Below are 15,527 nucleotides of genomic sequence, written 5' to 3' on the forward strand. Positions count from 1 at the left end.
AATTCTGGAGTTATGAAATCAAATGTCAGTTATATTCTCTACTAGGTAGACTACATACATACATCAGACACTGCATACATGTGAAATATCCTATGACACTGATGAAAATTTTGCACATGAAAACAGTTAGAAAGGTGCTTTTTGTGAGGAAAAGTTGCAAACCCAAACAAGCCAGTTCCTCACAGCCCTCTTCCCTCCAACACTTAGCACACTAGTCATAGGAACAAGCATGGTTAATGCTTACAATTTTCTTTCTTTATATCATTTGTAAATAAAAACTCAACCATCTTTCCTGCAAGGAGTGTGTTTTAAAAAGCCTATTATCTGTTTATATACCAGTTTCAGGAAAATCTCCTACTTCTTAAAGCAGTAATAATATAAGAATATGTGACTGGACTGCAAGAGGGTTATCTTTATTTTACAACTGAGTAGACACAAAAATAATTCAAATGTCACCATGGCTTGTGAAAAATTACAAAACTGCTTAACAAGTTCAATCATTTTCCTAAGTATGGGTGAAAGGAGTTGTTTCCGGATACTTGCCTAGAGTTTAAATCAAGCCAAGAAGGAGAAGACAAAGACTTATTTAGCCAGGGATCTGGCACGTTACTGGAATGGATGTATTGGTGTATATAAACAGATAAAAGAGGATACTTCTTTTTAAAATCTAGATTTATACATTTACACATTTGCACATGGAAAAAAATATACCTTAGCTACTTTCCTCCAGTTAAGACAGTCAAAGAAGTAATATGTTCCCCTCTCATATGTATTGGTTTTCATTGTTGGCTCCATGCCTGGTGCCCTGGTAATCCATACTCGTTCTTCTTTGTGGTATCTCCAATCACGGTTAAAACTTCAATTTTTAAGAGAAAAAGACAATTAATTTTTTTTCTTGTGGCTCACAAACAATTTTCCAATTTTGTAAGATTTTACTCAGAAAATAATTACACCTAAAATACATAAATACGGGTGACGCTTTATCCTTTGTTATTAAATACAACCCTAATGAAGTATAAGAAAAAATCTTTTAATTTGTCCAGAAAACACACTCTTTAATTAATATACACATCTTTATTTAGCTGAAGCAATTTTTTTTATGCAAACAAAATGAGATCTTAAAAGCTCTATGAGCAATGTGATAAAAACCTAGGCAGACCAAATAAAGATACATTGTGTGTCAGAAATTTCACTCCTTTCTTGTTCTTAACATTCAATACAAATTGAGATATCTATTAAAACAAACAAAAATCCCAACTATTTGTATTATTCTGTAAGAAACTAAACAGTCTATTTATTCAAATTCACATAAATAAATTTTTTAAGTATGTTGGAACCAGAATATCCATTCAAAAAGTTCTTCATGAACATATTACTTTCATTTTTTCATTTAAATTTCACTGATCTTAAATTCTCAAAAGCCAAAAGGATATCCACTAGAATTCATGCAAGAATCAATGAGGATTTATATCACTTATAACCGGGGAAGTAACATCCAAAGGAGGTTAAGTGTGCCAAAAAAAACATCTCTGGTAGAACAAACTTCCATGTAAACAAATACTTTTCTACTAATACAGTGAGATAATTTTTCAACATAAATAAGGTATGAGACAGAACTGCCAGTAATGGATATATGAATGACTAAATGAATTTATTTACTTATGAATAAATTAAAAGGAACAGGTAACAATTGCTATGTTACAAAAAATGAGGGGAAAACATGGGAGAAAACAAATTCTCAATAGAAAAATAAAAAAACAAATTATCGACACAGTGAATTTTACATTTTTTAAGTATCTGATCCATGGTCATTTATAGAAACGTTATTAGGAGTATTATAAAATACTTAAATCTATAAAAATTAGGTCTCTCAATCACAACATCATAATTTTCTTTTTGTAAGCTCTATCCCCAGCATGGGGCTTGAAATCACGACCCTGAGATCAAGAGTCACCTGCTCCATCGACTGAGCCAGCCAGGCGCACCATAACATCATGAATTTCTACTAACAATTCACTCTAGTAAACATGATTATTCTAATAGTCTACTGGTAACAAAATGTTACCAACTGGACACATGAGAAATGACACAAAATTTTTATTCTTAGAGCATCAGGTAAAAACAGAAATGCTCAGGAAAATAATGTATCCAATGGACCAACTACTTAACTCTAATTTATTTAAGCTGCCCAACAGGCTTCTGATAATGAATGTGGACTTTATCAACACTTCAAAACACAAGAAATATGCACAGTGCCTTGCCCATATAATACTCAACAGATGTTCATTAAATGATGAAATTCACTGTCATTAACATATGTGGTTCCATAAGAAGATGAGTCAATTAAGAACCGGCCATATCTTATATACTTCACATATTTATAAAAATTAGATTCACCAAATTCATGAATCAGTCTTCTTACAAATTTAGGCTTATTTAAATCTGAAATAACTCCTTTTATGTATACAGTGACTATGAAGCCATAGCAATATAAACTTTCAATCTAAATTAACTTTATTTTACTAAATGTAAAACCAAATTATTTCTTGATGGAGATTTCTGCTTTAAACACAAAAGCCAAAAACTATAGCCATCATTTAAAAAAAAAAAAAAGCTTTCAGAATAAACAAGATCTACTATAATACAAAAGTGTTTGAAAATACTTTGAACATACAGCTCTACTGCAGCTAAAAGTTGTAATACGTCTCCTCCATTCATGTAATAGAGATAGAAGAGAAGGTCTTCTCCATATCGGCCAAGTTTTATTGCAGCCAGCTGGAAAAGAGAAATCAATTATTCTGAAATGTAAAAAACATTTGAAAACCCTAACATTGCTATCACTTTAGTAAAAACAACAAAATAAACAGAAACTCTCTTCTCTGTAGCAGATAACTGGTATTACATGATTTCACAGGTAGGTAGAATTCTAAGGGAGAGTTTTATCATTTAAGTAATTATTAAACAATAATCATTTCTGGTACATGTAATTATATATTAATAACATAAAAGGCTATATAAAAACTTCTAAGCAAGACCAAATGCTGTTTTACTCGAGGGTTTATTAATACCCAACACAGTAACAACAGTAGAATATGATGCTCATAGATGCTGGACTTATATTCAAGTCTTGCCTCCAATATTTACTAATATGACCCATGTCCAGTTATTTAAGGTTTCTGAACCTCTACATAAAATACAGAAATGAGGCCTACAAGGTTACTAACAACGTAAATGAAATTGATAAAGTGCCTATCTATGAATGCACCTTCAAGAGGGCCTGATACATAGGAAACCTGTAAGCAATGTTAGCTCAATCCATCTCTGACAGTGATTCACAAATCAATTGGTTATGTATTTTTACCAAATCAAATATGGTAATACTCAAGTCATAAAGGGATAGCTCTTTATTTTCTTTACATGCATGACTAAAAGATGACTGACTCACATGTCCCTCCATAAAGCAGAAACACTGCCAACCAAACTATAAAACACTAACTTTAATAGACTCAAATTCTTGTATTAGGAAAAACCTTTATTAAAAAGCTCACCAAAATGAAAAAACTTTTATCTCTATACCTAATCCTGCATCTAAATGTTTATTTAACTGTTATACATTCTTGGAATATAATTATTATCCCCATTCAAGCAGCAGTTTTTAATGTGACAGATTCTCTCAAATCAGTATTTCTTAAATTACCAGAAGAAAAGGCTCTGGAACCCTTAGGTAATTGGAGCAAAAAAGCCCTATATGATGGAGATGGCAGAAAAATCACACAATCCACAAACAGAAAAAATTAGCTCTATCTCATACTTCTTATCTTCCATCTATTCAAGTATTGAGACATATTGAGAAGTATCTCTTTACTTGCCTGTCCACAAAATCAACATTCATTTGACCACACAACTGCATGGTACACACACAGAACACTATCATTTTAATATACATACTTCTATATAACACTTTATATTTATATATAAATATATAATGCAATACATATGTAGAACACATAATTTTTCATAGACCATATCCTTGCTTCCTCAACGCCAAAATCTAGGGATACAATTTCTAACAGAAATGAACATTTTAGTTCTTTCCCCTCAACAATAGTATCATTTTATTTTTCGATTTAAAAAAAAAATCAAAACTACAATCTGTTAAATTACTTTATAACTAGAATTTTAGGTAATTAAAAAATTTTTAAAAGCCCAATGTCACAGCTTTTAAATATACATACTGTTCCACTGAAAATACTATCTGTAATATTTGTAAAAATATATTTCCTATTGATATAAGGGTATAAAATGAGAATATCAGAAAGAAATTTATCAAATTCTCCCAAAATAGTTTATTCTCATCAACAGGTTTTATTCTCATCAACCAAGATTTTAGGTTATGGTTAAAACATGTTAATAAGAACTCTAAGAAATACTTGACCAGACCTACGACTGTTTTGCTTTTAAAACATATTCTTTGAATATAACCCAGGATTCTCATGAAAACATTAAAATAAACAAAAATAGAAATAAAATTGTTATAATATAATTGAATTGACAACATGAAAGCGTACCCCTGAGACTTCTGCTAATTATTTCAAAAAACTGTCTGAGCTGAAAAACAGTGCCTGAAAAATAAGATACATTCATGCTGACTGAGGAGAATAATAAACTACACTCACCTTATCCCTAATGTGAATGTTCGTTAAGTACTCTGATGGAACATGGAAGTCTGGATAATAAAATGAAAAAAGCCTTATTAACTGATTCTCAGTTTAAAAAATATTTTTAAAAGGTCTGAACACAAACAGATTCTCCTACCTATGTCTTGAGGTCGACAAGGTGAAGATGCCCAGGGTGATGCAAATTTGGGGTAGAGATTTCTGAATAAGAGGGAAAAAAAAAAAAACCCACTCTGAAGTCCAAAGTAGAATCAAAGATTTCTAATTTTATTTCAGGAAATCAAGAAAAGTGACTTCAAAAGTAAAATGAGTATCTTTACATCTAAGCTCTTTTATGTGTTTACTATGATTTACACAGCAGAAAAATGAAACGAGGTTAAATAGCTGTATTTATATTAAGTATATTAAGTTACAAGTTATATATTCACATATATATGTAACTTCAACTCAGAATGCTTTCATTAATACGATGTCCCCAAATAAAATTACTTTCCAATTTTTATGGCCAGAAAAAAAAATCAGTAATTATTAAAAGCAAAAGTTCAAATTCATCAAATATGTACTCAGTGCCTATTATATGCCTGACACTGTTCTAAGTGCTTGAGATACATCAGTGAACAAAACAAAGATAACGGACAACATGAAACTTACTTTCTGATTGAGGATGATGGATTAGACAGAGGTAGACAAAAACAATTTGCATAATAAGTAATATTCCATGTTGGTGGAGGGGTAAAGAGGGGAGATTAGTTGCATTAAATTAGGTAGTTAGGTTAGGTCCCCTTTAGAAGATCAGATGTGAACAAAGATGTGAAAGATGTGAGGGAGTTAGTCGTATTTATGATCTGGCAGAAGACTATTCTAGTCTGAGGGAACTGCTAGAGCAAACTAAGCAACTTAGCAAACTAAGGTGGGTATATGACTGACATGTCTGAGTTACAGCAAAGCCAGTGAAGGCCAGTGAAGCTGAAACAGTGAACAAAGGGAGAAGCTGTTGAGGTGGCGGCAAGAGAGAGACATAGATCTTGCCTGTGGAGATGTCTAGGCCTGTGAAGGTTTTAGGTTTTTATCATAAGGAAACCGCAAACCCTTACCAGGCACTGAGCAGAGGATTAACTTATTCAGAAAAGATTGTCCTGGCTGCTACTTAAAGAAGAGACTGTAAGGGGCACGGAGAGAATCAGGGACACCTGGGGATTGCCTAATGGGTAATCCAGGAAAGAGGGGATGGGGATTCAAACCAGGGTGCCAGAGTTAAAAGCAGTGAGAAACATGCAGCAATGAACCCACTATGTCAGACGTTGCTGAAAGGCCAAGGAGGATAAGTTCCTACAAGCAACCACTGAATTTGATGATCTCAATGAGAGCAGTTTTAGTGAAAGGGTGGGGCAAAATCCTAACTGAAATGGGTTTAACAGAGAATGGGAGAAGATAAATGGGAGATACAAAGATGGCTCTTTTAAAGATGGCTCTTTTAAAGAGTTTTGCTCTTCAAAAAGTAAGAATGAAGAAATAAGGGCAGTAACTTACATAAGTTAGACAAAAAGAACATATTTTATTAACACAGAGGAAGTAACAGCATTACTTGTATGTTGATGGAAATGATTTTCAACAATGTGCAAACAAAACTGTTATGTCTTTAGGTTTTTAAGAGAGATTTTAAGTAGAAAGCATGGATCAACAGGGTGAAAGACAAGAATAAGGTGGGTGCAGATGGCAGCAGATACTTAGATCTGGAGATAGGACTATGCTGACATTCTCTTCTGATTACTTCCAGCTTTCTCAGGAAAGTAGAAATAAAAAAACAAGGTCTTGGTCTTAATACTACACCTGAAACTAATATTACACTGTTATGTTAACTAACTGGAATTTTTTTTTTAATGTTTTTATTTATTTCTAGGAGGGAGAGAGAGAGAGAGAGAGCGCGAGCGAGCGAGCGAGCGAGCAGGGGAGGGTCAGAGCGAGAGGGAGTCACAGACTGAAACAGGCTCCAGGCTCTGAGCTGGCAGTCAGCACAGAGACTGACGCGGGGCTCAAACGAACCGTGAGATCATGACCTAAGCGAAAGTTGGACGCTTAACCGACTAAGCCACCCAGGCGCCCCAACTAGAATTTAAATAAAAACTCGGGAGGGGCTCCTGGGTGGCTCAGTCAGTTAAGCGTCCGACTTTGGCTCAGGTCATGATCTCATGGTTTGTGAGTTCAAGCCCTGCACTGGGCTCTGTGCTGACAGCTCAGAGTCTGGCACCTGCGTCAGATTCTATGTCTCATCCTTCTCTGTCCTTCCCCAACTTATTTGTTCTCTCTCTCTCTCAAAAATAAATAAACATCAAAAGAAATTTTTAACAAAGATAAGAACTTGGGGGGAAAAAAAAGCAAGGTCTCCTTCGAAGAGTAAGGACTGGGAAAAAGATCATTAGATGTTAGGAGAAACGAGTGTGAAATAGTTGTATAGGAAAGCAAAAGAAGGAAGGGACCAGGCACACCACTTATGATTATGGGTGGCAGAATTACGGGCCCACTTTTGGGGTTCCTGGAAGTGAGGACTAGGCAGTGAAATTGTGTGTTTTTCTCTAACAGGCTCAGTAGCACAAATCAAGAATGGAATAACTGAAGTATTACCAGGGTTGTAGTTTTTGCCATGAAATCATAACAAAGCAAAAGAGGGGCAAAGTAGTCAAGGGTGTATGTAAAAAAGCCATTACAAGTGACTAAAGAATTTAACTGGGTAAGAAGGAAGTGAATTCTTCTCAGGGGAGGAAAAGTGAAAAGGTAGAAGAAATCAATAGACTGAAGATCCCAACGAATCAAATGATTATTGGAATCAGTACTTGAGGCAGAAAGATGGAAAACAGGAAATGGCATGGGAGCAGAGACTTAAAATTATAGGGAAACTGAAGTGACTGATAATGACAAGGTCAAAGGGTGACCTTGTGAGTAACTGAGATATGGTAGAGGGTAAGACTTCTGGAGGTGAGAAACTCAAGGAGCCAAGATTTCAGAAGGATCATATATGTGTATTCTGAAACTGCCAAATTATAAAGGAATGATACTGTCAAGTGACAGGAACTCCCATGAAAGGGATTGATCCAGAGTCAAGAGAGAATAGCACCAAATAGCTGCAAGTAATACAATATGATCACATGAAATTAAATAAACTGGAAATCCACAAAGAAGTATTATACACAAATGTGGAAGAAAAGGAAAAAAACTTACTCAGGAGAGTTCAGATTGAGGCCTAATGTTGTTAAGTCACTTCCTAATGCAAGATGTACCATTCCTGGGTCTGTTTCTGCCGCCCTGATAAATGTTAACAGGCCAATCATTCCAAATTGGTCCGTCACCATCCCTTGAGGAATGTTAGTAACCCGACCTGGATAAGAAGAACATAGTAATTTTATCTCTAAGGAAAAAGTACAGAAATGAATTCTATAATATCTTTGACATATTTTATAGAGTCCCACCATCAGGTAACACCTGGATCCCTTTTTTCTGCTGGTTATTATTTTGTGTTGTTGAACTTTTATCTCCAGGGAATTTGGGTCCATCTGTACTTGAAGTTGTCTTGCCAGATGTATTCAAATTCTAACATGGAAAAAATTAATGTGACATTAAAATTTGTTAAGTGTAAAAATTTCAAGTATACATATTAGTTACCTTTCTATTCATTCTTTATTATATTTAAATTGGTAGTGTATTATTACCTGTTTTTCAAGTTCTACATGAAACTTTGTTTCCAGAACTGTCCCATGGTTAACAAATAAACACTGTATTTTACACATTTAAGTATTTAAAGGACAAAAAATATATGAAAGATATTCTTATATATCTCAGATCTTCAGTCACAGAAAAATAATCTTTATCTCAGAACTATATGCTTTGGGATATACTTCAAGTTTCACTCAACATTTTAATTTAGAAGAGAAAATATTACAGTACATTGCCTAAAATAATATCACCATAGAAACCTCCAGGATAAGCTAGAATATATAAACTTTAAAAATTCATATTTAATTCTTACCCAATAATCTTCTTTATCAATTATTTTAACAATATATACAAACTCCCATCACAAAAAAAAAGGTATTTTCAGTGAAATGTGGAAGAAATAAACACATTTGTTAAGTCAGAAAGAGGAAGCTGAGTTGGCTGAATCAACACAGGAATAAAAATGTGTATAAAGATTCTTCAAGGAGAAAACTTACTCAAGAAAAACACAGCTCCTTAGAAGGCTATAATATCAAACTTCATGGGATCCAGCTGACAGGGACTACAATAAAAGTCTAAATTAACTCTGAGAAGTTCAACAGAAATTTGCAAACCTATATGAAATAGGAAAAAAATAGGCTATCTTCTAAGTTATAAAGGTTTTCCACATTCTTCAGAAGTTAGATTATTACAGATATTCAAGATAAATAATTTTGTAACAGTATTTAGTAAGCCCTTAATATAGTCTACGAAACTGTTAATACAAGAGAAGTCTGAAGGGAAAAAACTACATCACTCACATACATAATTCTCAGTTACTTACAGATTTACTGTCATCATTACTTGACGTTGGATCTTTATAGCTGGAACCAGGTAATGCTGGAAAATCTTCATTGTGTATTGAGAAGTCCTGGGATTGCTCATTTGCTGGTTTTGTTACCATTCCAACTATGTAATGAAAATAATCCAGAGAATCGTAATTCATATTTATGCTATTTTACTACAAATTATAAAAAAATTGTTTCCTCATAATAATGTACCAAAAGAACTTTTTATTACACTATGAAAGCACACTTCAAAAAATTAGTATTCAGGATCATAATGAAGAACTAAACTTTTATATACTGAATAATAACTCCATATACAAAATAATACAAGGGAAATAAGTGGTAATCCTATAATTCTAAATCTAATGTCATATACAGATGCTTAAAAACATAATTTGATATTGGTAATAGTTATTAAAATTTCTGGTTTAAAGCTTGATTTAAATATTTGACTAGCTATTATAAACACCAGTTAATTGTCAAATACAAATGAACAAAATAAATTTTAAAAGAACATGTCAGTATTCTACTTGAAAGTGACTTACAGAGTGAGCAAATTGCAATCAAATATAAAACAACTCCATATTATTTCAGATTTTCTTGGACTCCATGTAATAGATGTAAAACATGCAAGAACTGGGAAGTAATCCTCCCACTATACTTGGCATTAGTCAGGCCCTTATTGGAGAACAATATCCAGTTTGGGGCTCCACAATTCAAGAACGATATGGAGAAACTAGAGTTGGTCCAAGGAGAGCAACGGGAATGATTAAAGGGATGAAAAAATGGACCTATGAGGAAAGGTTAAAAACATTAGAGTCTGAACTGAGAATCAAGTAGCTAGGTACTCAACTTCCAGGGCAGATCATTTTGTTGTTGTTGTTATTTTTGGAAGACTAATTTGGAAACTTTAGAATACTAACAATATATTTTTCCCTTCTCCACATACTGTTAATTTGTATTCATATTCTGAAAGGCACAGAAATCCTTCTTGGCTGAAAATGGGGAAAACTGCTATCTTAGAAAAGTTATGAACTAAGTTCACTGTTTCTGCTACTGATCTCTATCAGATTCTCCCAAAAGGGAACAACTATGTGCAATGGATAAAGAAAATACGGCTACATTCCTGTTACATAATTTTCATGTCAAAACTGTTACTGCACACATTTCATTCCCCTCCATTTCATTTAGCCAAATCTCTTAATTATTAGAGACAGTGAGAAATGTTTTAATTGTGACCAAGAGTCTACATCAATTACCTATGATCCCATGAGGAGTGGTTTTCAACAGAAGGTAATTTTGTCTCCCATGGGACATTTGTCAATGTCTAGAGACACCTACGGCTGTCAAAATGATTAGGGGGGCGGGGGGACGGACTGGGACTGGGAGGTACAATTGGCATCAAGTAGGTAGAGGCCAGGGATGTTGCTATACATTCTCTAATGCAACCAAACAGTCCCCCCACTTACAATGAATTATCTGACCCAAATGTCAGTAGTGTGGAAGGTGAAAATGTGGCTTAGGAAAAATATTCAATGTATGTTCAGTCATTATTAATCACTAGGAATGCAGGAATGTGTTCTTTAAAAAAATGTGTGATGACTTAAAAAGAGAAAAGGCACCTTAATCATTACGGTATACTTAAGGCAGAAATGCCAGAAGAAGACCTCTGAATACCAATGAAGATTTCCTTTTGGGCGTCTATACAAACTGTTTTCCCACCTAATTTTGCTATCATGGTATTCTGGAAGGAAAGTGTACTTTACATATATCAACTTTGACAAAATTATGCTACTCTTATTAGGAAACGTGTGTATGTGTGTGTGTGTGTGTGTGTGTGTGTGTACGTGTACATGTAGATACACGTACACGTGAACATGCATTATGTGTAGAAATGTGTATGTCCGGGTGTTGTGTGTGCACAATGGAAGGTTTACATTAGCCATCATTAAAAAGCTTAATTACCATAAGGAGCTCTTCCAGCCAAGGGGTTTATTAATGGAGTTGGGTTACCACTTCCTTCTCTTCTGTTTCGGTCTGCTAACGCTGGAAAATCTGAAAGGTCCAATCCTGTCACATTTTCGCTTCCATCTAAATAATGAGAAAGAATATTATTGACTCTACATTTTATTTTATTTTAAATAAGCTCTATACCCAACACGGGGCTTGAACTCAGGACCCAGAGATCAAGAGTCATATACTCTACTGACTGAGCCAGCCAGGCACCCTGATTGTACAAACATTTTAAAGGGAATATTAAAGACCAACCATAATGTCATCTGAAAGGAGAGTACCTTCTTCCTTAAGACACAGCATTGTACTAGGTATGTATAGGCGTACATTAAACCCTTGTGGACTTACTTCATGCAAAAGAATTTCATGAATAATTCAGCAAAGCAACATGTAGCTAGCATAATAAAAATCCCAAGTCCTAGAGACTTAAGATAGACAATAAGGAGTTAATGTGGTACATTTATTTACCCTGTGAAGGATGGTACTCTAAAGTTATAGCCTATTAGCTAACAAGAGAGAGATTGTTGTGATATAACTGTTCTTTTCATTATATCCAAAAGCAGAGGTAGTATCTGGATTCTTGGAGCTTTAGTTACACACAGGTTTGATAATGACAGTGCCTCTTTCAAATGACCAGACTCATATCTAAACACAGGCAGTGGGAGCAGAAACTCTAAGGACTTCTGTCCTGTGATCTACTTGTCCCATAAACAAATGTGTATGCATACACACATACATGCATACGAATGTGCGTGTGTGTGTATGTTTTTGCAGCTGGGGAGTATAGTAAGGTGGAGTAGATACAATTTAAGTAGGGTTCCCATGTCTGGCAAGAGTTTGGGAAGCATGGGAATATGATGCAAAGCCCAGAAGTTTATATTACCTATTACACAGTAGGCGCTCAATAAATATATTAAATAAATAAAATTAATTTTTGTTCACTTTAAATGAAAAAGATCAGCTTGAAATTTAACCTAAGATTTCTACTTTTGCTTATTTTTTAAAGACCTTATTTTTAAGTAATCTATACACCCATCATGGAGCTCAAACTCACAACCCCAGGATTAAGACTTGCATGCTCCACTACATGAGTCAGCCAGGATTCCCTCTATGTCCCCTTAATTTTTTCTCAACTTTTATTATTCTATTATTCTTACAATCTTATATGCTTAATTTTTGAAGAATTTAATTTTCTCCCTGAGGTTTAGCCTGAACTACAGGTTTTTTAAAAAGTCTTTGTTTCATCTAATGTTTTAATGTTTTATTGCATTTTCAATTTATTTGTTTTTCAGTTAATTTTGAATTTTTCTCCAAGTTTCATAATTTAAAAAATCTCAGAAACTATCTCAAGATAACTTTGTTGATAAAAAAAAAATACACTCTATTAATATTCCAAGTCAGGTTATTATGTAAAATTATGAAGACTAAATGATAAAATCATATCCAATGCTTCTAAACCAACTGCAGTTTATTAATTTTTAATTTTAAAAAGATACTACATAAAGAAGACAACAGGATAATTTATAGTGTTTCAATCTAAAAAAGTAATGTTTCTTTAATTATTTGATTAAAGTTACATAGTTATAAATTAACTACATACTTTGCATATATATTAACTTTTAATATACATCTTCAGGTCCTCTTAAAATGGAATTTTAAATTGCCATGTTATCTGAAAACTTTAATCTAAAAAAATACTTAATAAATTCCCAAATTCAGATTTTTAGATGAAGACTGAGAGACTATTTTCCTCAAAATAGTTAAAATTTAGTTAAAACTGAATTTTAAAAGTTTTTAAAAAATTTATGGGAGTGTATAAAACCATAATTCAGAATATTAGATGGCATTGTCAAACACACTGTTACTTTATGGTCCACTTGGGAAAAAAAAATAATTTGCCAATTAAACTATGGTATATAGTCTGATTTCGGAGATAATAAAGTATGAAAAAATGTGCATTTCAGAAACAATGGAAATATGGTACTTCATATCATTTTAACATCTTGAACATAAAAGTATAATTTTTAACTGCTAAAATTTGGAATTTAAAGTCTAGTTTGACCAATCTCTACTGCTAAACACATAAAAACCACATAAAATTAAAAGCTCTTAGTCACAAATGACATTTCATTACTAAATCTTGTCTGATGCTTCCACATGTTTCATTTCACTGATTATTCTTTCCCTTCCACTTCTTTCATATATATTTCTCTCTGAATGATCAATTCATTTTTGCTCCTATGACCGTAACAACATCCTTTATTTCTTTTCTCAGGAAAGGGTCTGGAGGCAAGGATGGAAGAGGGTGAAATCTGAAGCAGAATAGTAATAAAGCCTCCTGTTCTCTTCTCTCTGAAGCAGTTGATAAAAGAAAGAAACCAATAGACTGCAGGATTTCAAAATCAGAATTCTAGGTCATTTAATTCTGAATTTTACATATAAAACTGGATTAAAAAATCTAAGGGTTAAATGCCAAAATTAGTATTATTAAAATTATTAAGAAAAAGTTGTTAAGTGCTCCAATATAATTTTAAAGTTTTCTTCATTCTGGGTCTCTACAGCCAGAATGTCATACCACTCAACCTAAATTAGACTGTAGTGACAGGACTGAGGATAGGAAATGCTCTTGACATAAAAGAAATTCTGAGGCATAAATATAGACTAGGGTAATGTTTAGGGGTTTTCTCTAGGTGTTAAGGAAATAATTCTGAAGTTATAACACTATGCTGTTACCATATCAAGTGAAAAAATACATTTAAATATCTCTCAACTGTTCACTGGAATTAAACCCTATTCCTGTCAAATTCTCACTAAATTAAATTCTACCAGTTAAACACAAAAATCCTATTAATATTTTAAGACCAGTATGTTGAATTGCTTTATATTTCAAAGATCTACCATATTTTTTATAGGGTACTACCTCCAGAATAAGCTTACCTGTTCCATTAAAAATGTTACTTGATAAGGAGTTATTCATTCCAAATGCCTGATTCCTGTTCATTCCAAATCCAGACATACTGGGTACATAGAAAATAATTTTAGATATACAGTAAGAACACTAACTTCCAGATGAAGAAAAACAGAAGTGTATACTTTTGATCTCCTCATATAAAACAACAATGTTTAAAAACAAACACTAGTTTTATTTTTCTGAGTTTAACCTTTATTTGAAAATGTTCCTGAAGTCCTTTCATGAATAATTTGGAACCAAAATGTCTTAAGCAGATGAATTAAAAAACAAAAAGCAAAGAATGCATACATAAGTCTGAAGGAAAACAGAGATTAACGGCAATATTTGGTGTACTTGGTGAAACAACTTACTGGATACACTGGTAGAAGTAACTAATCTCAAAAACATGCAGTATATCGTATAACTATTGTTCCTGAACACTTGTTCTCCTTCCACTACCGGTAAAGCGTGCTATTATTACTTTCCATAAAAGATCTTCTTTCATACAACAGTCTGTCCCAACTAGAATATAAACTCCTCATGGACAGGGTCTGTGTCATAGTCCTCTCTGCATCCTCTGCCTTTAGTGTTCAGGAGGATACAACAGGCACTCAGTAAATGTTTCGTTTACCTGAATTAAGTGATGCTTTTCTTTAACTGAATTCAGTGTTCTAAAACACATCATTCTTATCTAAATATAGTTTATCTTTCCGCTACTTAAAAGAAAAACCAAATCTCTCCATAGTGCCCTCCATTCTAAGTTAATGCACAGCTGGTACTTGGTAAATAGTTACAAACGCCTCCCTTTTTTGCACAAGCCTAATCAGGAGAAAACAAAAAACAAGTCTGAACTTAAAGCAAGGCCAGAAGTAATTAAGGATGTCAAAAAGAGCTGTTAATGCAAATTCTATAATGAAAGTAGGCATCTTTACCATCAAATAATCTGGTAAAAGTGTATAATCTGGTAAAAGACAGTGTATCAGTGTTATGAGTAGGGTTAAACTAAAGATGACAGGGCTTTTTGTTTTTGTTTTTTCACCTAAATCTGTAAAACTAACTATGGCCAAACAGTTTTTCACAAAATCTGGAGCTGATCAAACAATACTCTAGAGAAGGAAAGCCATTAAAAATACTTGTTTCATAGCAGTGAGCAATGCTGGTGACCTAGGTACCTTCAAACATTGAATAAGTACTAAAGGATGAAAACATTCTGTAACAAATACAATTTACTAATAGTAATAAGCAGGGTTTTAGAAACCCATGTTTCATTGACAATTTATAAGCAATGTATTTTTAAAAAACAATTAAAATGTGAAAAAATATGGAAAGGCAAAAATATAAATACACATTCAA

The 15,527-nt window shown here is 33.3% G+C and overlaps 1 protein-coding gene across 5 annotated transcripts in view; it reads right to left on the minus strand.

Annotated features, from left to right (window-relative positions):
• The window catches only part of CNOT2 (CCR4-NOT transcription complex subunit 2), a 130,119-nt gene that overhangs the window by 6,800 nt on the left and 107,792 nt on the right, over positions 1 to 15,527 (minus strand). For all 5 annotated transcript variants that reach the window (XM_039245613.1, XM_039245612.1, XM_039245611.1 and 2 more), the window contains 9 exons: positions 14,162 to 14,241; positions 11,177 to 11,302; positions 9,208 to 9,332; positions 8,141 to 8,261; positions 7,893 to 8,049; positions 4,816 to 4,877; positions 4,677 to 4,726; positions 2,675 to 2,775; positions 712 to 856 (listed from right to left, as the gene is read on the minus strand). In XM_039245613.1, the coding sequence (XP_039101544.1) occupies positions 712 to 856; positions 2,675 to 2,775; positions 4,677 to 4,726; positions 4,816 to 4,877; positions 7,893 to 8,049; positions 8,141 to 8,261; positions 9,208 to 9,332; positions 11,177 to 11,302; positions 14,162 to 14,241 (967 nt within the window). The remainder of the gene's footprint in view (positions 1 to 711; positions 857 to 2,674; positions 2,776 to 4,676; positions 4,727 to 4,815; positions 4,878 to 7,892; positions 8,050 to 8,140; positions 8,262 to 9,207; positions 9,333 to 11,176; positions 11,303 to 14,161; positions 14,242 to 15,527) is intronic.

Source organism: Hyaena hyaena, unplaced genomic scaffold (assembly GCF_003009895.1).
Source record: "Hyaena hyaena isolate Hyena2069 unplaced genomic scaffold, ASM300989v1 scaffold_262, whole genome shotgun sequence".
NCBI classification, from domain to species: domain Eukaryota; kingdom Metazoa; phylum Chordata; class Mammalia; order Carnivora; family Hyaenidae; genus Hyaena; species Hyaena hyaena.